The sequence below is a fragment of the Gymnodraco acuticeps genome, unplaced genomic scaffold (genome assembly GCF_902827175.1).
Source record: "Gymnodraco acuticeps unplaced genomic scaffold, fGymAcu1.1, whole genome shotgun sequence".
Taxonomy (NCBI): domain Eukaryota; kingdom Metazoa; phylum Chordata; class Actinopteri; order Perciformes; family Bathydraconidae; genus Gymnodraco; species Gymnodraco acuticeps.
The window spans coordinates 1,311,422-1,337,422 of NW_022989803.1; the positions used below are offsets into that span (position 1 = coordinate 1,311,422).

Genomic DNA, 26,001 nt, shown 5'->3' on the forward strand with positions numbered 1-26,001 from the left:
ATATAATGCATAACTGCTGCAGCCTTAGTGCAAATCTGCATAAAGCAACAGGCTTCCCTGCATAGACCACAGCAGCAGAAAAAAGCCCAAACCCCAGAGTAAAGTGATTTAAAGAGTCTGTTTCTCAAACAGGTGTTAATTAGCTGCTTGCTGGAGGAGGGGTGATGACTCTGATCAGAGTTTACCCCCTGCTTTTACTTTATTTGTTTCTCAGTCAGAAGATTTTTGCAGAACAGTAAATCAAAAGCTCATTCTTCCCCCCTTGCATAAGAGTCACTATGCAGCTTACAGCCGAATTAAGCAAATGATTTCCTTGGGCATGCTAAAACTTTGTATTTAGCCGTAGATTCTCCTGTTTAAACACCATGTCAACCGAACAAAAGGATGCTGGCACCGCTGTGCCGCGGAGTGCCAAGTCTCTGCATCCTCTCCTGATGGCCCCGGGACACTGATCTACTTCTGCCTGGGCGAAGAGCTGGGTGCCTGAAGTGGGACGGGCAAAGAGGGGAAGCTCTGGCCCCGTCCCGTCCTCCACTTTTAATGAGCTCTCCGATCATGCAGGAGTAAAAGTCCAGGTGGAACAGTTCAGCGCTCGCTCACACGCCTGCTGGTCCTAATTTGCTTTTTCAATGAACGCGTAAAAGGAAAAGTGCGCAGGGAATTACTTTACGCCTTCAGGATTATTTTATCTTCCCAGGTAAGTTAACGTTTATTGCTTTATGGAGATGAGGACTTTTAACAGAAAGATACAATTATTTTCCATATGAACAGGGGAGTTTGTGTTTGCTGCGTGGCGTGAATTAATTATCCATTTCAAAATGGAATCGCGCGTAATTGATATGCATTGCGTCTAATTAAATCTTATGTTTTGATAATCAAGTCTGTAAGGAATGTTAAACAACACCACACGGATTACTTGCGTATTTAGTTCATACTTTTTTTGAAAAACAATTTATGACTGTTCAGCCGGGCTTGTGGGGTTTGACAGGCTGCCCAAGCGTGCTTAAAGTCAGTGCTTGTTACTCTCTGTTTATTTGTCTTAACTTTTTTTTAGTAAACACCCCTTCCTCTTTACTCAAGTGGGGTTTTTAGCTGAATTAATTCAGCCATTTAATCGTCATTCATACTGTAGCTTATACTATAAAATATGTGTAAAATGATCCAGCTATTATGTATTTACATTTCTATCCGGCTGGATCAAGCCTTTATTTTGAAATGACTCATTTTGCAAGTATTATAATCGACAAACCCCAAGAGTGCGCTCTTCAGATTTTATTTTTATTTCTTGCACATTATGTTTGACATTTCTCTTTGTATTCCTTCTGACATGTCTGATTAAGCACAGGTGGTCTTTATAAAACATATCCAGCAGCAGACAGGCTGTGGCTTGCACTCAAGCCTGTGCCAAGAATTAAAGTAATTCAGCCTGTTCTGTGCTTAATAAACAAATACTGTCCCAGCAGCAGCACAAAAGTCCACAGAGATGACTTTGTAGAGACATGTTGGCTTTCCCCTGTGTTTGATCTCTCATATGGTTAGTTGGCTTGTTGCTACAACACTTGGCACACCTAATATGCTTACAGTACACTTTTGCCACCTGTGAATGCTGGGATTTAACACTCCCTGGCACTAGGTGTGTGTAAATACTGTCTCATGCCATCACTCAGAAACACTGTGAAACCAAGTTGTTGGCGGGTCATGATACTCAAATAAGCCCCAGTCCCCTTGTTGCCTTCAGACTGGCCAACACATGCTGGGAGTGCTGCTAAAACAGGAACAGATTTAAATACAGTCCATGTGTTTGGCATGGAGCTGTGTGGCCCTAAAGTTCACTATAAAGGTGCATTATCAGGGGTTATCAAAAACACTTTTAAGACATGTGTGTGGTCTGCCCAAGCTTTGAGAACCCATTGTGAGCTGGCGTTTTTAATGGCTACCGTACATCCTGTTTGCATTAAAGCCATTGTATACCTGTTATACAGCTGCCAGGTGTGATTTTCATCCTGCATCATTATTTGCCCGCAGGAGCTGAAAATGCAATTTTCACTGCAACGGCTTGGCCTTGTAATCTGCATGTAATCCACATTGTAGAATGTTATTTTGCAGTGAATTGCGCTTTAATTCCTCAAAATATGTGACCCGTCTGAGCTCCTGGGTTTGAAAGGGACTGAGGCCCCTAGACAGAAGCTTTCATCTCTTGCAGTGGCTTGGAAAATTACTTTGCTTACTTTTTGGATGGCTTCTCATAGTTTGTTTGATTTGTGTCCCCGCCTAGCACAAAGGAGATCTGCAGTAGATCTGTTTGGTGAAAGGCCAGCAGAAGCTGTGCTCAACCAACGCCTTATCTGAAGTTCAGGACAGGTGTATGGAAGCTATACAACCCGACACAATATGTAACCCACCCTGTTAGTGATTTATGGGGGTGGTAAGCGGTGGTCTGAAAGCCCTCACATGCAGTCTCCAAAGCTTTCTGAGCATGTGATAAGTTATCCCAGATCTCGTCCTTTATTAGTTGTTTATATCCTTTAGTTGAACTTGTGTTAGTGCGTGTGTGTGTGTGTGTGTGTGTGTGTGTGTGTGTGTGTGTGTGTGTGTGTGTGTGTGTGTGTGTGTGTGTGTGTGAGTGTGTGTGTGTGTGTGTGTGTGTGTGTGTGTGTGTGTGTGTGTGTGTGTGTGTGTGTGTGTGTGTGTGTGTGTGTGTGTGTGTGTGTGTGCGTGCGTGCGTGTGTGTGTGCGTGTGTGCGTGGGTGTGTGTGTGTGTGTGTGTGTGTGTGTGTGTGTGTGTGTGTGTGTGTGTGTGTGTGTGTGTGTGTGTGTGTGTGTGTGTGTGTGTGTGTGTGTGTGTGTGTGTGTGTGGATATAATTTGCCCCACGTTTCACTGTTTGGAGAAGGAGGCATTTAGAGGCTCACACTGAGAACACACATTAAGAGGTCTCAAATCATTGTAATTTTTTCATTTTGTCCTACAATGATGTCATCAAAGGACTTTTCAAAGGAACAAGTCACTGAACAGAAGTCTTCTTTAGGAGCAGCTCTACATTGGGGAAGAGGTGTTGACGGTCTAGGTTTCGGCGCAGGTGTATGACAGACCAGTTTTGTATTTTTCATTTTCCAGTGAAGCGCGCTGACTCACCTCTAACATGCTGCAGGTCTGTCTCCTTAACTGTAGATGAAGCATATCTGTCCCAGCTTGTTCCCGGCCTCAGCTATCTTTCCCCGCAAGGACAAATTGTAGTCCTGACTGTGCAGCAAGGTTCCATCTGCCTGTCAAAGCACAACACTATGGAAAAATCATGTCAGTGCTCATGAATGTCAGATAAAAATGTAGAGCTGCATTAGGGAAATTCCTATCACTGCCAACCGCAGCTGGATTCATTTTAACTTAACATGATTATGTTATGTTACCTCATTACACTGCTCACTCATGTTGACTTCAAACCAATGAAATGAAAATCCAGCACTAAATGCGTTTGGGCGACAGTTGGTGATTCACGCTCGAGTTTTGAATGTATTTTTGAGTATTTATGGAAATGCACTTATTCACTTTCTTGCAGAGAGTAAGATAAAGAGATTAATATTAAGCTGAGTTACAGCTACAGTTACAATAGTAAAAGCAGCCAACAGCTAACCTGGCTGCGTCTAAAGGTTATAAATCATAAAGGTTAATACATTTAAAAGAAACGTGTTTTAATTAGTATACAAAGTGTAAACTCAACATGTTGTAGTATGAGGGTTACATCGCAGAATTTCTTGGCTAGAAATTGTGAATTCCTAAGGTCCTGTAGTTTGCAGTAAGTCAAAGGTAAACTCGTCCCTCTCATCTTTATCTCTTTATCCTTGGCCTATGTTAAAATAAAACCGGTCTACATTTGTTGGCACATGGCTAATTAACATGCAGAATGATGTCACTTGACCTGCCTAATGCTTTTTATGGCAAAAGCATGAACCAAACTCTGCCTCTGATTGGCTACTACTTCTTGGTTTAGTTATTTGTGTTAGTTACATTTGGGTATGAGGACTAAGATTAGTTAGGATTAGAGTCAAAATATCAGAATGCCAATTTAAAGCAGAGGTGTGGAATTACCTATGCCATATGTCAAAACATTTGCTAGCAAGATCCGATATGGTGGTTAGCCATGCGGTAATGTTTGTTGCTGTGGGACTTAGTGTTTCCGGAGAACATAGACGTAGGTCATGACTCAGGCCAGGCCAAGTGACAGCTCAGCACTTTAAATGTACTATTATACATCTCAGAACTATTAAAATTAGATATAACGTTTTTTTTGTTAGAATAAGAGAAGCAGTTCCCAGTCTTGCTAGCTAGGCTAATTGGTTGCTTGCTTTAGCTTTATTTTTAGCATTCAGACAGTGTTTTGCAGAATTGAATATTGAACAATTATAAAATGTTTCTGTCAAAGCCTACTTTGTGCTCTAATGAGTGATTGACTGATATTATTTGATGAATTACGGGAATACTATGTACAACTCTGAACTCGAGTAGATACAATCATCATGGATACAAAAAATCAATAAAGCCAATGACTTTTTGCCTTAAAAAAAATAAAAATCGTACTTATCTAGGCATAACTTTGCTAGAGTGACATGTGAATCTTAACACTGCATTTTACGCAGTAATACTTTGTTTTGCTAACAGTTTGAACTGCATCACACCTGACCCTGCTTCAGAGGTCGCTGTATGATTACATGTTCACCACTTGATCAGATTTAACCTGCCGGTGTGTGGCGGCAGTCACAGACGGGACGCTGCCCTCATGGGAAGTTCAGCATTCCTCTTGTACCACCGAGCGTCAGTCATCACTTCCCCAAGGGGAGCTCCATCCCATCACTGTGGTGCGGAGCATGAACTGGCGTTCTAATGATAGTTAATCTGCCAGCCAGTGTAAGGCTTTCTCTGACCCTCTGTCTTTGTTCAGACTATCTGTTGTGTCACTATTATTACTACAACATTCCAACTCCTGTTTTTGCCTTCTAATTTCATCATACCTTTTGATTTGGAATGACAGACCTTTTCTGTGTCTGCTCTAAACATACTGTAGTTCAGACTGGGACCCAGCTTCATGTGGTTGTTAGAGCCAAACAAAGAAGCCATCTGATTGAACACAGCTCTCCATTCCTTATACATTAAATTGTGTCTGTGTGTGCTCTCTAATTGAGTCTGACTCCATAGATAGAGATCTTGCTTTCTGCTTTGTCTCAGCCCAGATGTTCGCTGTGAAGCTTCTGACTGGCAAATGCTTTCAGCCTTTTGTAACCCAGATAATTAGAACAAGAGGTTTTGCTGAAATATAATCCATATTTGATTTATTTGAGTTACAATAAATGTTTTCAAAATTCTTTACGGATGCTGGATGACTCATTCAGCTCTGTGTGTAGTTACAGTCTGAAGTCTGTCTGCTATATATCAACACATCTCTGGAAAGTATACCACAGTGGCACAAGTTGACTCTGTCTAGTTTCCAGCTGACACTACAACGCTTTCACATTCAGACATGTTGAGCAAAGTTACTTTTAGTGAGAAAGCAGGAAATGAGTTTGAGGGGTGAACAGTGAAATTCTGCTGCTTCTCCTCTCTCTCCAAGGTTGGGAGGTTAGAAGAGGACATCTGGTAGACCTGCTGAACCGGCACACCACCCATCATGATCAGAGCATCCCTCACTGCCATCTGCCTGGGTGAGAAACCTGGCTCTCTCTCTGCAGGAGTACAGCTGGTTTTGAATGTATCATCCTCCATTATAATGTTTAATATTTCCCAAAAAACTCCCTTATCTTTCCGCACATTCACATCATCAAACAGCACCACCCTCTGAGAGGTCTTGTGTGTACAGTAAACACACAGATAATTATGATACTTTGTCTGCTATTATGTGAAACTCCCTCTGCCTCACCCGCAGCGCTCCTGCTGTCCTGTGCTTGCTGGGCCAAGCCTAAAGGATCAAAGAACAAGAAGCCAAAGCAAGGTAGACATGATCAACAAGTATTCCTGTAATCTCCGTCATTCCCAGTGTTATTGTCTCCACTGCTGTCTCTTTATATTCGCTTAAAAAGTAGTATATCATTACAATTCTCTCTAATATATCAAGTGATGTTTTCAAATGTGCTTGTTTTTCTCCCAACTAATTCTTCAAATAACAACTTCAATGTATTATAGACATATCCCATAATTCAAATAAATTATGAACAAAGTGTTACAAATTTAAATCTCCAAATGTCTGACTTAAAAATCTCAGAGAATATTCTATTTTTCTTGTTGATTAACCGCTCTACACTTTTCCTAAACTTACAAATCAACTAAATTTATTATCCTGAATATTACTTTCCTCACTATTTGTTTCCTACAATGGCCCAATAGACCTTCATATGGTTCATATTTTAGCTTGAAGAATTATTTGATTACCAACACAGTGTCAGATATGTTTCCGGCAATTCAATAATCAATGAATTGACCAATTATTTTAGATCTAATTACATTTTGGTCAAAACAATCGTATATATGTTACCTCAACAATTATGACCCATCTTATAGTTTGTCCTCAACCATCTTCTTCTTCTTCCTCCACAGTTGTTCCAGACATAGAGTGCGATGTCAGAGCGGGAAAGATCAATCTCCCAGAGTTCATAGCCAAATGTCCTGCTCACTGTAAGGAGACAAAGCAGCAAGTCTATGGGACCGGCGTGTTCGCCTCCATCTCCAGCATCTGCAATGCAGCCATCCACAGGTTAGAAGCAGATTTATAATAGTGAAGCAATAAAGATACCTTTATGTTTAACTATCTGATAGCTAGTTGTGTGTCTACAGTGGCGTCATCACTAACACAGGAGGGAAGGTGATAGTGAGGAAGATGGCCGGGCAGAACCTCTACAAAGGCAGCAACTCCAATGGGGTTCGCTCTCTGTCTCTACCTAAGTGGAGGGAGTCGTTCGTGGTCTCAGGTATTATTGGCGAAGCAAACAATGTCAAACACATTTCTTTTTCACTCAAACCCACAGCTGATTTGATTGTGTTTCAGTGGGGAAACCCAAGAAAGGAGTGATCTACCCATCTACTCTGGACTACGTGCCCTCAAGACCGACCTACGTGAAAACAAGTGAGAGAAGGGTTATTTTTACACATGCAACAAGATTCTCTTACAAGAATAGGTGCAAAACATTTAGCTTGTTGTTGAGTGGATTCGTTGTTCGCTGGTGTTTTACAATGACATTTTTAATAGGACAAAGTTAATCTCTTAAGGTAACTTGACAAGATTTCTGTATCGGCAGAGTTTGAAGTATGAGTTGTACTGACCAATAAAATATGAGCAGGCTTTGGTTGCATGCATGTGAACAGTCTGTGTGTAGTCAAAAAGGGCACAATGCATAGGCAGAAATGCAATTTGGAAACCTATCTGTCATGCAATGATTTAGCTTCACGTAATATGTCTAGACATGTTTGTTAAAACTAAGAGAAATATAGATAAAATGTTTGAGGGTTTCTAGATTAGATTTAGATGACATATAACCGCTATGAAGTGTCAAATGACATTTAAAATAGTTCACTTTTCAAACAGTTTTTGCCCAGTTTTGAACACGATTATGTCTTAGATTTCAAATAAGTGCGTTCCGGAGAGCAACGTTTATGACGCAGACATCCCTGCTTTCGAGTCTGACATGTTGAACTTTGCTCTTGTTGAATGACGAGTTGGAGTCCATTGAAACATGTCAAGAATGCTTTACGACAAAGTTGTGACTGACCTCCTCCCTATCCATCCGTCTTGTACATGACCGCCTTCATAATCTATAGTCTCCTTTCAGGTCAAAAGGAGGCCAAATCGCCTGCGGTCACCACAGTGCTTCCTACAACAACAACACCTGAACCCACCACAACTACAACACCTGAACCCACCACCACCACCACTCTGCCTCCCACCACCACCACAACTGTGCCTCCACCACCACCCACTACTTCCAAGCCTCGGGCTGCTGTCCATAAAGTCAGGGATGCAGGTGATTTAACTGCACTTACATCATTGTTTTAACGCTTTTTATTGCATGTACAAAAAGTGAATTCATTCACCTAAATCAATGGATCTATGTATGCTATGTGCAGGATTGTGTATTTACTTGGATGCAGGATGCTGTTAATAATCCAATAATACCGGTCCGCACAGACGATCCACTGCAGTAGCGCCCCGCCTAGCTGACGTCTCCCTAACATTAGCTGCTTGTAGCTAGAAATGCTTGTTTGCAAGAACAAGCTTTCATTTGTGTGAAAGTGAATGATGAAGACAAATGATTGCAGCCGGTAATTACAAGTCACAACTGCAATCATGACAAATTGCAGCTGGTCTGTAAATGTAGCACGCTGCAGCTCTGTTGCTTGACTGACTTCACTGTACACTTGATCATTGGAGCCTTCATCGCTCTTATTATATTAAAACATTATCAGAGAGTAATCACTGCGAGTCATCCGCCCTGTTTTGGATAGAAATGCGGCTAAAGAGAGCAGACAATACTGCAATATCTTAAGGTATGTGTGTAAATTAGATGGGCGGTGTGCCAGACAACCTCCCGATCGTCTCTTTCTCCTTCATTTTCTGTAACATTATCTCTCTGCTCTCCATTATTGGGACCCCATTTGTCTTTGTTCTATCCAGGCAGCAGTCACCCATACCTTGCCTCTGTGGCAACCGCAGGTTCAAGTAAGTGGAGCAAAGCACAGAAGGGTGGCATGAGGTGTTGTAAGGGTTGTTTATTTACACTGGGATGTATGCCGAAACATGTGTTATCTCATGAAGCATGCAGTCATCGGGGAATAGTGTGTATTGGTGTGGGACGATATGCACATTTCAAATATCCAAGCCAACATAGTTGTGATTCACGATAATCATCTAAAAATTGTAGAAAATCTTAAAAGTGCACTTACACTTTAGCTAAATCACCTTTTTTAGTGATCATCTTTTTCAGGGGAAAACTAAATGTCTTATATAAGCTAATAATGAGGATATTAATTATCATCCCGATAATGGAAAATTACCACGATCAACTGAGTGCAACCTTTTTTTATTTTGATCCGCAATTTATCCAATATCGTCCCATCCCTATTGTGTACTAAGGGTATCAGTGGTCTTGCTTTCAAAACAAGTTTGTCATTATCTAAGGCCCAACTTGTGTATTTAAAATTGGAAATCGGTTCAGTTTACTTTCAAGCCATAAAAGTGTAAACAGGCCCGGGTGATAAAGTTATGCTTAATCCTAAACTGTGTTGTATTTACATTACAATTGTGTTGTCTAAATTCGCCCATGCTCATCACTGGGATAGGACAGTCACAGAATGCTCAAGGAAAGATTCCCAGCCAAGGTATGTTGATACTCACTTCTCTTGGAAAGTCCTTTACACCACCTATAATACTTTAACTAAACCGTGGCATTTCTCCAAAGTATTCAGAGGAGCTGCCTATCCCAATAGATTCCCACAACGTACCAGTGCAGGTAAACACAACTTTAATCATCATGATGTGTCTTTTTTCATTCTACCAAGGATTGTCTTCACTCCACTCCTCCAGTGGCTCTTTGCTCTATCTTTTCTTTGTGCTGATATCTGTAAACCCTGCATGGCATCTCTGTTCTGTATGTTAACAGATGCTTTTAAATACTTGTACTAGTCTTTTAACCCTGGGCTGGACCAGATGTTCAGAAGAAGCCCAACTTCCATTCTAATTATATTAAGGTTCATGTAATAACAGCTCTCAAGAGTCTTTATAAGATGCTAAGTAACATTATTATCTTTTGATAATGTTAAAAAGCATTAAAAACGTATTATAACTGTTTATTGTTCAATTATAAATCATTGATAAGCACTTAAAGACTGCTTAAGAACATTAATACAATGAAATACAAGTTTCCTATAATAGTTAATAATAGCAATACAAACATATGTATTACCTTATGTGATTATTACACTTTTACTTGTTTATTTTTTAATTATGCATTTATTAGCAGTTAACCATGCACTTATTCAAGTGTGCTTTTTGCAACTGCCCAACTAAAACACTAGATGTGGTAAGGTAGATAAATGTGAATATAAATATTACATATAAATACAATAGTTTTGCTATGAAGCACGATGTTCGCTATAGTCAATACATGTGTTTGTAATGCTTTGTAATGCATAACAATGTTACAAGGCATAATTACCTTATTACAAGGAACCTTATGTAAAGCATTACCCTGTTCTGTTGTCTTTCAAAGTCGAGATGTTTAACCGTTACCATGTTCAATAGCAATGCGCATAGAAAAGTAAGAATGTGTTTTCATGTTGTCTCGTAACACAGTTGTCTCACCCTCTCGGCCCCAGGTCTGCGCAGACCAGACGCAGGTTCAGCTATCAGGAGACAACCCTCCTCTCCAGTTGGCCCAGGTCTGCCTCTTCATTAACACACACACACACACACACACACACACACACACACACACACACACACACACACACACACACACACACACACACACACACACATTCAAATAAACAAGACATGGTAGGACTGACAGGGAATGTGGGCCAAGGGCAGCACAGGGGACAGATGTCTTTTTGCGAACAAGAATCCAGGAGACGTGGGCCGCTGTAAGTCTGACCCTCATATCCACACCCAAAAGCCCCTGTGATCTTCACCCCAGGGTCAACACTAATCCACTCCATCAGGCATCCCAGCTAACATTCCTTCCCCGATAACTGCTGTTCTCTGTCATCGGGTACATCCTCTTATACGTGTTTTCATTTTCCAAGATGAAAAGAGGCAAATGAAGGCCTGTAAATGCACCCAGCATATATCCTTTCGTTTTTGATATCATGCTGCGAGAAAATGCTTTCACTTGAAGAGAAACAGCTGTGCTGCATTTGTGGATGGAGCCACCCGAACTGAAGCTTTCTTCTGCCCCCCCCTCTCCCTCCTTTATTCTATCTGCCTGTTTTTCATTGCTACAAACAGCTTTTAACAGGGTTCAGCCGGCTCCACCCGAGCGGACTCCAACCATGAGCCAGTCAAACCCCGGTAAGTCTCTCCAGACGCTGAGCGGGAGTTCGTGCAATGCACCATCAGACACACTCACTGATATAGAGAATCAAGAGGTTGGATCAAACAGGGAAACACCTAGAACAACAAAACCTCAGACAAAATATTGCATAAAGCAGCACTAATGTTTTCCCTCTGCGATGCTGTGGCTCAATGGGCGGCCCTTGGACGGATTTATGAGTGGTACTACCAAGGGCAGGTCCTGTGGGCCGCCTTGCAAAGTATCACTGAAAGAGAAAGAGACATGCACAAAACAGGAAGTTACTAAAAATGACCACAAAGAGACACAAGTCAGATGGTATGTCACACAACTCAGAAAAGTTTGAGGTTGTTTTATCACTGTCCTGATTTCATCCTGTGTCGAATCTCCACTGTCCTGAGCAAACGCTTCAATAAAACAACAATGAGAATGGTGATCTGTCCGTACAGTAATAACATCTTATGACAGATCCCATCTGGAATGGTCTTTTCCCTTAGCTTTTTAAAGCCTGCAGAGAGGAAGAGAGAGATGAAAGCAGCAGCATCCAGTGGCCCGGTGCTTCTCCCAGAGAGACACATGAACCCATCCACAGCGCTGCAGGATCTGGATCCTCTCTCCAGCCTGTCAGGAATAGAAAGCTCTAGACGGTCAAACCAGCCTGGGTTTGGCTCCCTGAAGAATGCTCTTCTGTTTTGGCTTCTGTGGAATGCAAAACCATAGATCCCTAAAATTAGATGGAGCCATATCCGTTTAAATTGTGCTTGATTGTATGATATGATTCCTAAAATGCAGTGTGAGCTGTTTTAAGCTGGGCATCATTGTCTGTTTATGCTGAGAGAGAGTGTCTGACCGGTGCACAGAGCAGCTATTCAGATAGGTAGCTTGTGGATAACTAGTGATACTTTATTTAACACCTTAGGGAAATTCTTTAAGATCGAGGTCAGAAGTCAGAGGTAAGGATCAGCTACACAGCGCCCCTGGAGCAGGATTCAGACTCTTTCTCAAGGACACTCCAGCAGGGTGGATGTTTGCCGGCTTTGGAGTTTACGAGTTGAACGGTGTACTCCTGAGTCGATTTGCCAACCGGCTGCCCTAAACAGATGTTTGCATTTATTGCTTAGCATTCAGGATACATTACGACGCAGTTAAGACTCACACTTGTAATGAGATATGCCCACTTGACAGCCAAAATAATTCATGAAAAAACCTCTGTCACACATCTCAAGACTCTGGTTGTTGGTGTTAAAATGCAACACTTTCTATGACCCCGTGTTTATAACATTTTATAAAAATGCACTGTATAATTATAGTAAAAAGCATTAAAAAAGAAAAGAAAATGCTTTATAACAAAATGATTACAAATGATGACACATTTTATTATTACTTATAATGTTAAGTATTACGGCTGTTACCTCATTGTCATTGTTATGCCTCCACACAGCGATGGCCATGGTGGGGGAATTATGTTTTTGGGTTGTCCCTACGTCACATTACAATAATTGCGGCCTTTACATTTTGGCAAAAACAATACAAAAGACAAAGGTGAGAAGTTAAGATCACAGCAACCTCACAAAACACATTTTTGTTTAAATTTCACATACACTAGGACCATTTCACACTAATGTCTAACAAGATAAAACGTTTTGGACAGACATGGTTGTAAAGTGCAACCTCGCTGGTTGTTTGAGGCCTACAGCCTCACAATAGTAATCCTAGTTTTTTCGACACTCGCGACACAGAGGGCCTCATCATATAACTTTGCGTGGGGCCACAAATTGGCCAGGGGCGGCCCTGCCCGATCCTCCTCTGAACTTCTGACCGCAGTGACCACTGAAGTGGCCATGATCAGAAGAGATTTAAACTCAATCCTTTTAAAGCACCTGCTTCATTAGAAAAAACAACACCACTGTCTGCTGTAGAGCGCTCAGCCTTTGACCAGCCACAGATTAGGCTAATCTCTGCGTCCCCTCTATCTACACTGTCCCTAGTTTGACACCAACTTTAGAATAATACTCCCACGCTTCGCTGGGCTCTTTCTAGCTGCTATTGGATGGGAACCTCAGAACCAAGGCCGTGTGTTTGTGTAAGTTACCCATCCACCGCAGGGAGGGGTTTACTGAAGTGTGTGTCATGGCTCGGCCAGTTTAGATAGATGCATGCAGTGTTTTTGTTTTGCTCAGCTGTTAGGGCTTCTAGTGTTCAATCATATTTGATTAATCTCAGGCCATGCAAGAGTCAGGCCAAGTATACTCCCTGATGCTTTTGCCATGTAACAATTGTGTCTGTCGACCAATTGTCATGCCAAAAGCAGCAGGTACAAAACTGAAAAATTAGAAATACATGACGCTTCCTGTGTCTTTCAGGAAGAGTATGTCTTCACTTCCTTTAGCCGCTCAGCCACTGTCTGTCTAAGGGACTAATGTATGATTAGTGCCTGACTCAAGGCTGAACATCTTGTGCTTACCCCACTAATAACGTTCTAGGTTTAGTGGAGGTCACAAGTATCCGTGCTGCTTGTCCTACAGTTTTCTAATCTTCCTCTGCACAGTTTCTCCCAGAAGGGATTGGGCACCTCCCTCCTTTCCTCGTCCTGATTGGTTCCCTGCAGCTCGACGACCAGCAGGTACCAAATACAAAGTAGATCATCCTTCTTTGAACATGTCATTTGTTTATTCTTATACAAATGTAAACGTTTTAATTTTTTAAAACTGAGTAATGGTATGGCTGCAATCTTTAAGATTAATTTAGGTTTTAATGTATTAATCTGGTGCTAACTATGTGGCCTTTGGAAATTGATTGATAAAGCTCCCAATAAAGTCAAGAACAATTTTGGAAGAATTTGTATTGTCTCACAGCCTACTTACTCTATGGTGATCAATACAAATAAACTGGAATCGAGCTACTTTAAAGTCCATTGTATTCAGACAATAGCCAATGGGTACTAATCATTTTGGCCAATGTGTTTAGCCTCTTTTGCTCTCCACATGGACTGTTTCAATGTATGCAACCCAAAGCCTACTAAAATGTTATAGGGTTATACTACTCAGACTACAGAGGGCAACCAGAACGACCAACGCTACCAACATATTGTCCTTTGTACATGCTAGCAACTCTTTCTAAATGCTAACATGTTCACAACATGAATGTATTAAGAAAAAGAGAAGATGTTCTCATTGTAATACATCCATCTTTTACAAGGACATTGCTAACATGTAGGTAAAATGTTAACCATGTTCACCATACCAGTTTACCATGCTAACATTAGCTAAAACGCACTAAATACAATGCAGCAGAGGCTAATTGGTGTATCATTAGTGTTACCATTGTAGTTGCTGATACCAGCACCTTCTCTGCTGTACATTCAGATGTTAGTTATGCAGCTCCAGACTCAGGATACACATGGAGTGAGACGGATACACCTGAGATTACAGGTAAGACCAAGTCTAACATGACGGTTTGATGTGTACTGCCCCCCTTCATAGTGGCAGGCCACTACACCTTGTAACCGTTTATGTTGCATGTGCAAACATGGCATGCTAGTGTGACTGATAGAGGGAGGTATCTGCTGACCATGTATGTGTTGAATTGGCTCCAGCTGTAAGTACATGCAATGTCTCTCTCAGGACATTGTGTTTGCCATCTGCCTGCCATATGAGAGATTCCTGTGAAGTGTGGAAAATAAGATCATAGGGCAGGTTTATTCTTAGTGCATGTGAGAATGAGACGCTGTGAGTGATAATTCTGCACAAAGCCGATGTTTTCAATGGTATGGGATTGGTTGGGGGAAATATGACCAATCTCAACCATGGAAATGTGTGCTTTTCCCTCTGAAGTTTTTTGTGGGAATACTAACGGGTTTCACAACATCCTCCTCTAGCTCGAGATCACAGGCCTGATATCTCAGAATATGAACGCTGGTTTTATAACTTTGGACCGTACCGTAAGTGTTTTTCTATTCTAATTTGGAACTAACAATTCTTTGGGTTCAGGTTTTTACATTGTTATATGTTTGGATGGTGTTTTTCTAAGTCTCTTTCATCATGTTCCATTTTATTTGTCTCAGTACTTCCACATAGGCCTAAGCCATGTGATAAAAACACAAATTCTGGGGATCCATTTTTATCAGTCAGATCTAAATGGTTTTCTCTGCTGTTTATGACTTAAAAACAGGTGAAAAAAAGGTTTTGTCATAATAATCGTTGTAGTTTCCATAATTTATCTTCCATCTCAAAATAAGTAGGGGGTAAAACCAGATGATCTTGATCATTTTTTGTTGTTGTAATACTTATTTTGGCCACAAGGGGCTAAAGTGAGCAATGTGCGTATACGTGTATGAACAATTGTGTGCTAACCTGGCAACACTCCCACCCCCACCTGTTTCACAGATTATATATTTTTTACCCATTCTTAAGTCATAACCACAGGTGAAAATTATTTACATCAGACTTGGAAAATGGATCACCAGATTGTTTTTCTCTCACTTGCTTCTCATTACTTCGATATATTTCTTTGTTGTTCCATTTAGTGTTTATATAAAATGTCTTCTGTTATTGCCTTTTCTACTCATCTAACTGTCACAGGAGCAAGAAAGTGAATTATGTAATGCAAAAACTATTCCTTTAAGTTCTTAGAAAGGTAAGCACATTTGATTTGTTTTTAGTCACACCGTTTTCGTTACTGTTTAGTGTCATATAGACCGTTCGGCCACACGAGGACGACCGAATATGGCACTAAACGACAGCGGAAACGATAACGGGTCCCAAGGTGGAGAGAACGGCATACGCAACGCTCTGGGGGGTCCAACGGCTCCGTGTGTACGCCTTATACGATCATTTTCTGATAATGATGAGGCAATAGCACCGCCTCTCCCCACCTCTGCTGCTCACCCCTGCGTCAAAGTAAACTGCACACTGAATTCAGATTATTTATCTTTCTCTCGATATGGACATAAACGCGAGTGAAGTCTAATCTGACAGGACGGAGACACCTCTCAAACTACCTAGTTATAAATATGTTTATTTTTACTGTCGGCCGGGTCACTCATTACTGGATCAGCTGCTGCATGAGACAGACACTGACGCTGTCCAAAGAGAGGGAGGAAAAAGAGAGGCTCCGTGTATTTTATTATTATATTATATAGATTCGTTATTCATTTGTTTTAAAGCTCAATAAATAACAAAGAAAACCTTTGACCGGCACTTTTATAATTTTGTCGGAAGATTTAAACATTAATACACGTTGACTGGCGAGAAACTCTGCCCGGTTCCCTCGGCCCCCACCGCGGAGAATAAACAGAAGGGCAACCATGACAACCATCCTTCTTTGCTGCTTTTGTGGAGGAAGTTACAGCGCCACGTACAGGCTCCTGCATATGTACTGCAGCTTCTCCAGCGGTTGGCGCTAAACGGAGCTGTCTCGTGTGGACAGACACTATCCGGATGACTATTGCGTGTGGACGTAAGCTTTTTTGCGATTGCGTTTGCATTAATCCTATGCGTTTAGCCGTTTTCGTCCTCGTGTGGCCGGGGCAACACAGTCTTAACACTACAAAACGTGAAACCACTTACAATATGGCACATTCACAAGACACAAGAAAGCATGCAGAAAGCCCTCACTTTCAGATTATAGGCCATGGTTCCATCTGTTTGTTGATACAGCAGAGGTCCCAATCTAAATAAGTAGAAGGGACATGGTTTTGGAAAACTGAGTGGCAACACAATCCAACCAAATGAAACCTGGAGCTGATAGGCGCAGGCTGTAACACTTTGGTGTGTTTACATGTGTTTGTTTCACAGTCTGTCAGCACTAACATAACATGTCTTTACTTTTAGTGCCTCGCACCCCAGAATCAGATGGCAACCGTAGAGTGCCATTGGATACAACCCATACTAGAGGTGAGCATTGGTTAATGTGGCGTCAAAACAGCTGTTTGTATCCAGGAAAAATGGTATAACCCATGTTATATCTATAAAGCAATACTAATTCCTAACTGCTGCTGCTATAGCCTTCTAATAATGAGTAGAGCTTTTTTTTTAAATGCAATATTTTCCATTTCATGGGAAATAAATCAACCTTTTTCTGTAGCTATCATGGTGAGTGTTTTTGTGGTAGAGTGCTAATGCTGAGCTTCTATGATATCATCTGTGCAGTGGAGCCAGTGGATGCCTGGAAGCCTGATGCTAATCCTTATGAATCAGGTGAGATAGCTTGCACTTTTCACCCAAAAGAGTAATCTTGCCAGTAAATACTCAGTTTGGACTGTAAGTACAAACCAAACCGAGGCTATCCAAGGAAATAGAGGTTTCTGCACAGCCTGTAATTGAAAGGTTTTGGATTTGGAGTCAATGGCACGGTTGCGGATAAAACCAGTTCCTGTTTGGCATAACTCTTGCCACCGCAAATACTGGATAACGTTTGGGTTCTCTCAAAAGAGAATGGCTGCAATTTTGCCACATTCAATGAAAATGCAACAAACAAACCTTCATGCTAATTCTGCAAAAGCTTTGTATTATGGTAAATGGTAAATGGACTGTACTTATACAGCGCGTTATCCAGTCTTTAAGGCCGCTCAAAGTGCTTTACATACTACATGTCGTTTACCCATTCACACCCATTCATACAGAGCAGTGTATGTTACTCTAACATTCACACACATTCACACACTGTTGGCCATGCCATCGGGAGCAACTCAGGGTTAAGTATCTTGCCCAAGGATACATCGACATGTTGACTCCATGGGCTGGGATCGAACCCACAACCTTCTGGTTGAAAGACGACCGCACTTCCTCGCAGCCACAGTTGAAAATAACTGGTTTTTTTTACAAAAGAAAATATCAAAAAGTAGATCACTGCTTTTAAAATGTGTGTTTCTTGGATTTGCAGGCTTTAACGTGAGGGAACAGGAACCTGTACCTAGAGCACCTGAGCCTGTGCCTGTGTCACAAGGAGATCCAGGTATGTACCTCAAATTATTATTCTGCCACCAGTGGTCAAAAATGTCACAAGGTGCCTCGAATGTCTGTCACATTGACTGTTTTGCTAGCATTGCTTTAGCGTCCAAAGTATTACCAAACACAATATTGTGTTTATTGTTGTAACCCTGAGATGTGTCCTCTTTTCGTAGGTTGTAAAGTGGACCTGGTCTTCCTGATGGATGGAAGCTGGAGTATTGGGAAGAGGCGCTTTAAGATCCAGAAGGACTTCCTGTCTGAGGTGGCTCAGACCATCAACGTGGGTGTGGCCGGACCCATGATGGGCCTCATCCAATACGGGTAACCTCACTGTTCCTGTTGTGACGCTATCGGCCATTTTTTCGTTAAGAAAACATTATGCTAATGATTTTTCTTTGTCTAAAGGGATGACCCTGTGACAGAGATCAGTCTGAAGTCTTACTCCAACTCCAGAGAGGTGAAGTCTGCTATAGAAAAGATTGGGCAGAAGGGAGGCCTCTCCAATGTAGGTGAGCGACCCGCTGCTGGCTGCCAGATACATTAAATGCCTATAAACTAAAGTGTGAAAGTGAAAAGAGGCTCAATTATCGCATGGTTAACAAGCGAGGTACACTTTCACATGCAAGGATAGAATTAAATCTAAATCTGCTGCAAGAAACTGCTGGGTAAATTATAGTCCTTCTTCCTGTAAGTCGTGTTTTCCCCCCCGCTCTGACAGCAGTTGGTTTTACCAGCCCATAGGGGTCAGCTTTAAGAGGAAACGTGCTGTTTTTCTGCCTGGTCAGTGCGTCAGCATGCATCTAATACCACATGTGTCTTTATGACTTGCTAAATGTTGCATTGACGTACAATAGTGTTGTTTGTGTTTGCCCAAAAGTGCTCTCTAATCATACAACAGTGTGAGTGGTTGTAAAAGCTTCTCCCCAACAGTGCCTCTCCTGTTTTGCCATCGTTTAGACCACCAAGACTAAATGATAGGATATCACTATTTTTGTGACGGTATACCGTTAAAGCTATGCAATTGTACCTAATCTACTTTGTAAAGTCTTTATGTGGCATGCAGCAGATTCTGCCCATATTGGTTAGGAGAGAACTAGATCTTCCAAAAATCTCAGTCCACTAAATCTATATAATAAGCACTTTGAAAGGTCTATATTTATTTTTCAAAATGTGTCAATTTTATTTACTTTCATACTCTGTAATCTATATGTTTTTAGTTTTTGTTACCTCTTTAGCTTGTCTTCTCCCAAATACATTTCTTTATTTTAAACTCTATAGACAGTTTCATGATATAACGTGTCCATGCTGCCCCCTGGTGCACCGACAGGAAAGGCCCTCTCCTACATCAACAAGCACTTCTTCAGTGATGCCAACGGAAACCGTGGAGGGGCTCCTAACGTGGCTGTGGTGCTGGTGGATGGCTGGCCCACAGACAAGGTGGAGGAGGCGTCTCGGCTCGCTCGGGAGTCTGGCATCAACATATTTTTTGTCACCATCGAGGGGGCGGATGATAATGAGAAACAAAACCTGGTTGAGACCAACTTTGTTGACAAGGTGAAGTATTTTCATACAGGTATGTCAGTGCTTTATAGGGGACATATCCTGAAAACTCACTTTTCCAGTGCTTGTACACGTAAAGTTGGTTTTATAGAGTGCCTACCGACCCACAATGTGCGAAAACGAGGGTTTAAACAAGCCAATCAGATTTGGCTCAACTTGTCTATACCCAAACTTGAGAACTACCTTTGTAAAGTTCTGGGATATTTTTGTTTTCGGGACGCAAGCTTAAAGGGACAGGTGCTAAAACAGAGCGTTTCAGACAGAGGATGAATACAGGTATATTCAGACAGCCACTATTAGAAAAATAATGTTTTTTTAAACAGTTAGGAATGTAAACATGTTCTAGTAGAAACCCATAATACAAGTATGAACCTGACAATGACCATAATATGTCCTCTTTAATAACAAAGTGTGGCCTTCATCCAACAGGCTGTGTGTCGGACAAACGGCTTCTACTCCCTGCCTGTGTCCAGCTGGTTTGCTCTGAGGAAGGCCGTGCAGCCCCTGGTGAAGAGAGTGTGTGACACCGACCGCCTGCTGTGCAGTAAAACTTGCCTCAATGCCAATGATATTGCCTTTGTGATCGACGGCTCCAGCAGCGTGGGAACCGGCAACTTCCGCACAGTGCTTCAGTTTGTGGCCAACATCACACGGGAGTTTGAGATCTCTGACACCGACACGCGGGTCGGGGCTGTGCAGTACACGTACGAGCAGAGGCTGGAGTTTGGCTTCGGCCAGTACAACAACAAGGCCGAGCTACTGAACGCCATCAAACGCGTCGACTACTGGAGCGGCGGGACCAGCACCGGCGCTGCCATCACCTTCGCCGCAGATCAGCTTTTCAGCAAATCCAAACCCAACAAACGCAAGATCATGATTGTCATTACAGATGGGCGCTCCTACGATGACGTCAGGGCGCCTTCACTGGCTGTCCATAGCCAAGGTGAGAGGTCAACCAAAATACAATCTGAAAAAGAAGGAGATTTAGGGAAATAAGGTCAGGTCACGAAGTGTTTAGGTCCTTCCATCTATGAAACATTTTTTAAGTGCACTGAACAAAAATGTAAAAGCATGATAAGGCAAGGCAAGGCAAGTTTATTTATATAGCACTTTTCATCACAAGGCAATTCAAAGTGCTTTACAAAAAACGAAAGACATTAAGAAAATGGCATTTAAAATCAGTCATTAAAAAGAAAAGATAATAAAATAAACATTAAAAGAAAAAATACATGGATAAAAGTTACAGTGCAGTTTAAGATGTGAATAGTTCAATTAAAAGCAGCGGCAAAAAGAAAAGTCTTTAGTCTGGATTTAAAAGTAGTCAGAGTTGCAGCGGACCTGCAGTTTTCTGGGAGTTTGTTCCAGATATTTGGAGCATAATAACTGAACACTGCTTTACCATGTTTAGTTCTGACTCTGGGGCAGAAAGCTGACCAGTCCCTGAAGACCTGAGAGATCTGGATGGTTCATAATTTAGCAGTAGGTCAGAAATGTATTTTGGGCCTAAACCAGCTTGGCTTTATAAACCAGCAGCAGTATTTTGAAATCTATTCTTTGACACACAGGAAGCCAGTGTAAAGACTTCAGAACAGGAGTGATGTGATCCACTTTCTTAGTGTTAGTGAGGACTCGAGCAGCAGCGTGCTGAATCAGCTGCAGATTTTTTAGTGAGACCTGTAAAGACACCATTGCAGTAGTCGAGTCTACTGAACATAAAAGCATGGACAAGTTTTTCCAAATCCTGCTGTGACATAAGTCTTTTAATCCTAGATATATTCTTTAGGTGATAGTAGGCTGATTTAGTAACTGTTTTAATGTGACTGTTGAAACTCAGGTCAGAGTCCATGACTACACCTAGATTTCTGGCTTTATCTGTTGTTTTGAACATTGCAGACTGAAGCTCAGCGCTAACTTTTATACGTTCTGCCTTGGCTCCAAAAACCATTACCTCAGTTTTATCTTTGTTTAATTGGAGAAAGTTCTGACACATCCAGTCATTGATTTGTTCAATTGACTTACTCAGTGTTTGAATTGGAGCATAGTCTCCTGGTGAAATTGTTACGTAAATGTGTGTCATCTGCATAGCTATGGTAACTTATTTTGTTGTTTTTCATTATCTGAGCCAGTGGTAGCATGTAGATGTTAAAGAGAAGAGGCCCCAAGATGGAGCCTTGAGGTACCCCACATGTCATATTTGTCAACTCAGATGTGTATTTACCTATAGAAACAACGTTTTTTCTGTCCTTTAAGTAGGATTCAAACCAATTTGGAACTGTTTCCGAAAGTCCCACCCAGTTTTCTAGTCGGTCGAGTAATATGTTGTGGTCAACAGTGTCAAACGCAGCACTGAGATCTAATAATACTAACACTGAAGTTCTGCCACTGTCTCTGTTTAAGTGGATGTCATTGAAGACCTTTACAAGAGCAGTCTCAGTGCTGTGGTTTGGACGAAAGCCTGACTGGAACACATCGAAACAACTATTTAAATGCAAGAAATTACTCAACTGTTGAAAAATAACTTTTTCAATGATTTTACCGAAATGGGAGGTTTGATATGGGCCTGTAATTGTTCATTACTGAGGCATCTAGATTATTCTTTTTTAAGAGCGGTTTAATGACTGCAGTTTTCAGGGCCTGTGGAAAAATACCTGAGTGAAGAGATTTGTTTACTCTATGAAGTAGATCTGAGGCCATGCAAAAGAATTATAAGAATAATTAAATCAGTTTTTTCCCAATTAAAGGGACATTAACCCCAAATACATTTTCCTCAAACTTCTGCTTCTATTTTTATGTCTACATTTGTTTTGCCAAGTTTGTGTTGTCAGGTGGTTGATGGCCATGTGGATATCTGCCTGGATATATTCTCTCAAATACAATGAGGAACTATTGTCTCTCTGTGAACAGGGATACAGTTTGCGGGATACACTTTGGAGGAAATAGGCTTCAACCCAGTATAAACAATATAATTATCCAAAACGTACTTTCCTCTGGTGTGTGTCAGTCCACAGTGAGGTGTCAAACAGTGTGTGTTTGATGTGACAAACACATGTGAGGCCTGTGTGTGTAACCTGCTGTCCCTCCCTGTGATCTATAGGTGTGATTGCATACTCCATCGGCATCGCCTGGGCAGCCCACGATGAGCTGGAGTACATCGCCACAGACCCCGACAAGGAGCACTCCTTCTTCGTGGACGAGTTCGACAACCTCTACAAATTTGTTCCCAAGATCATCAACAACATCTGCCAGGAGTTCAACTCCCAGCCTAGAAACTGAGGATGCACGGGTGGAGGGGAGGAGGAGTACAGACAGACATCTTGATCCTGGGCCGTCTTCACGGAACACTGATAGTAAATGTACTCACTCTGGTGCCCAGATGGCGGTGCTGGATTGGCTGCAGCGCCCCCATATTTAAACAGGGAGGTGATTCGAAATTTAGGCGAGGATTGTGGACAAAATAAATCTCAAAGTGAAATACTATCCGGTCCCAAATATACAGATGGTGCTAATGGTAAAGGGTTTACATTAACAGCGACATCTCATGCACACTGTGGTACCATTTGTTCTCTGTTGGTGTTGTAAAGAGACCAGAGTATTCCTATTCATTTTATCCACAAACTTAAAGAGTCATCCTTTATAAATGGTTTATAAGTTGTAGGGGTTTACCAAGAATGGCACTTGAAGATCGCCGACAAGGCCATTCTAACAAGTTTCATAAATATAGGGCAAGTCGTTTTTCCGTAATCCTACTAACTGTGTTGCTAAGATAAACTGAGCAACACACAAACAACCAAACCCTGACAGAGGTAGTAAATCATTGAATGCTTTATAGATCAATTAGAAGGCACTAATCAGAAACAATTTAGGGTTGTGAAATGTCCCCTTACAGCCACTGGTGTTTATCCTCCTCTGGCACGATTATGTATAGTTCTTGTGTACACCTCTCTAATGCATAGTTACACCTCAGATATACGGTGGCCGACAGGTCCCAACGGCCCAAAACATTTCCATTAGAAGAAACACGCTGCAGTTTCAAAAAACGATGCACTGTTACTGGAAACGTACTAAAATGCATCTTTTATTGTCTTATCTTAACAATGTAATTGCATGATTCCTTCCGATATTATTGCAGATCAGTTGCTAGCTAGCTAACTTAGCTAACCTAGTCATTTCAATAATAGTGGCAAAACACTTACAATTATGAAACAGACTAACTTTGCCAACAGTGACAGTCGGCCAACTTTATAATCCCCGAGCATCAACAAGCGTCACACGCTGTATGCTTCACTTTTTAGTGTCCCTGTTTCCGTTGTGTTTTGCATCGTTTTGCATTTGCAACATTTTGTTAAAGGTCACCTATTATGCGAAATCCACTTGTTCATGTCTTTTATACATACTCTGTATAAAGAGATTCTGAAAGTTTCAGGAAAAAAGATTTGCTCACTTTTTGTTCTGATCCATTGATATTAAAACTGAAAATGAGTTGATCAGATTTTGGCCACTTTATGATGTCATAACGATTTTTGGCTTGTAACCATTAGCCAATCACCAACCAAGGTAACACCCGCCCACCTTATCACCCGAATCTCTTCCTAGAGCACCATTGTGTTTTTTTTTTTAACCAAATATCTCGCAGAGAGGCGTGGGGAGTAGCTCCTTATTTTCATCTAAAGTAACAGACAGAGAATCAGCACTTTTGAAACAGGGCTGAAACAGAGGGTTTTATGGGATGCTACAATGATCTGTTTGGTATTTCAGACAAACACTTTAGAGACATGTTTTGTATATATCTGAGACGTATAATATATAGTTGAAAAACAGTATAATAGGGGACCTTTAATGCAGCACTCTTAGTAAACCCTGCGCATGTTTCGTCAATTTAGTGAATGTTTTTTGAATGCTGCGCACATGTCATATTGTAAAAGATGTTTCTTCCTTTGCATGTGTTTTGGCACATTTGTGTTTTTATATTTGCATCGTTTTTTTAAAGTGCAGTGTGTTTCTCCTTATGCAAGTGTTTGGCGCGTTTGCACCTGTTGGCCACCGTAGGCTACTGCTCTTCTGGAAAAGAGCTGCGGAGCATCAAGCATAACATTCATTTGTTAGCAACCAGTGTTTGTAACTACAAGCATTTTAAAGCATGTAGCATGCTAGGAGAACATACTGTATTTTGGTAACCCAAAATTGAAAGTCCTCCAGTACAACAGCACCTTTATAAGAAGGAGCCTTATTAGAAACTGGTACCACCACAATGATAAACAAACATTACGTTAACTTACTAGGACGTGGTGCTTACAGAGAAATATAGATTTAAAGCTTGCCTAGCACTTCCTCTTATGGCTTAACATTCTTCATAAACTTCATAATATGGTGCTTTTTAAACAATTCTCTGTTAAGAGGATCAACTTTCTTAGAATTTGTGCATTTTAATCTTCCTAATAGGAGAGATTTGATAATGGGGACATTGTTAAAGTTCCTCTCAAAGACTATGGTGCTGATATTGCTGTTGGTATGAGTGTCAGTTGAATTGAGGCTAATGTGAAAGGCAGAAAAATCAACAACACGGAACAAGGACTTGTGTGAGAAGTGAGGAACGAGGAGATTGTATATCTTTGTATAGGTGATCTCTGGAATGACCCATTCGTCTCCTCACTTCTGTTTTTTAACAGTGTGGTAGCTTCTAACTTTGCAGGCATTTCTCCGTTTTGTTGAAAGAGTATTTATGATTTTCTTCCCGTTATGTCCTGTTTGTACATATGCATATTAAAAGCCTTTCTCTAATAATGTTCATAATTGATCAATATTTTTTTGTGCAATTTTTAATAAAATTAATAAAATTAAGAGAATGTAAAGTGTGTTAAACTGTTTTTCATGTTTTTTCTTGGATGTTATTATCAAAATCGCACTTCTTTCGTATTTTTAACTAAATCAGAACACACAAGCAAAGTGATTAACACTTATCGTTATCTCTCATGTCAATGCGAAGATTTGTCCCCAATTCCACTTGGAAATCTTAGGGAAAAAGTCAACCGTTATAACTGAAGCAGTAGCCCTAGAGCAGGGGTGGGGAACCTGCGGCCCGCGAGACAATTTCGGTACGGCCCTCGAGGTAATTTATGTACACACACAAAAAAGAAAGAAATTAAAGAAATCTAGACCGCAACAAAATTAAACAAGCGAGTGCCTGTTTTTCCTGGACAAGGTCAGGGTCCTTGAATACAACACGAGCCTAACGTGTCATCACGTGGTATATGTCTCGTCTGACAGGGGTGTAGTGCTGACGGAGAGCACCAGAACGCGGCTCCGGCACTTCCAAAAATTGCAGTACCCATAAGGAGCCGTACACATGCCGCAATTTTTGCATGGCTGTGTCTTAGTTGTAAGCCCAGTGGCGATCTGTTCATCTGACATACAGTCAATAACTTTGTTGTTATTAGCATCAGGTTA

The 26,001-nt window shown here is 41.2% G+C and overlaps 1 protein-coding gene across 4 annotated transcripts; it reads left to right on the top strand.

Moving 5' to 3' along the window:
* The first annotated feature begins 256 nt into the window (after positions 1-256).
* On the top strand, positions 257-25,342 carry vit (vitrin). 4 transcript variants are annotated; one of them, XM_034227131.1, is made up of 23 exons: positions 258-697; positions 5,602-5,692; positions 5,914-5,979; positions 6,582-6,738; positions 6,819-6,952; positions 7,030-7,107; positions 7,811-8,002; positions 8,653-8,697; positions 9,318-9,356; positions 9,437-9,487; positions 10,353-10,415; positions 10,984-11,046; positions 13,596-13,670; positions 14,413-14,478; positions 14,925-14,987; positions 16,879-16,941; positions 17,197-17,244; positions 17,930-18,001; positions 18,171-18,318; positions 18,403-18,506; positions 19,325-19,551; positions 19,987-20,500; positions 22,652-25,342. In XM_034227131.1, exons 2-23 carry the CDS (start codon positions 5,659-5,661, stop codon positions 22,828-22,830), a joined length of 2,481 nt encoding a protein of 826 aa, XP_034083022.1. In that variant the 5' UTR covers positions 258-697; positions 5,602-5,658; the 3' UTR covers positions 22,831-25,342. The 4 variants fall into 4 exon arrangements, with proteins under 4 accessions (XP_034083035.1, XP_034083022.1, XP_034083028.1 ...); XM_034227144.1 differs by lacking the exon at positions 10,984-11,046 and having other exon boundaries at positions 257-697; XM_034227137.1 differs by lacking the exon at positions 14,925-14,987.
* The last annotated feature ends 659 nt before the right edge of the window (positions 25,343-26,001 follow it).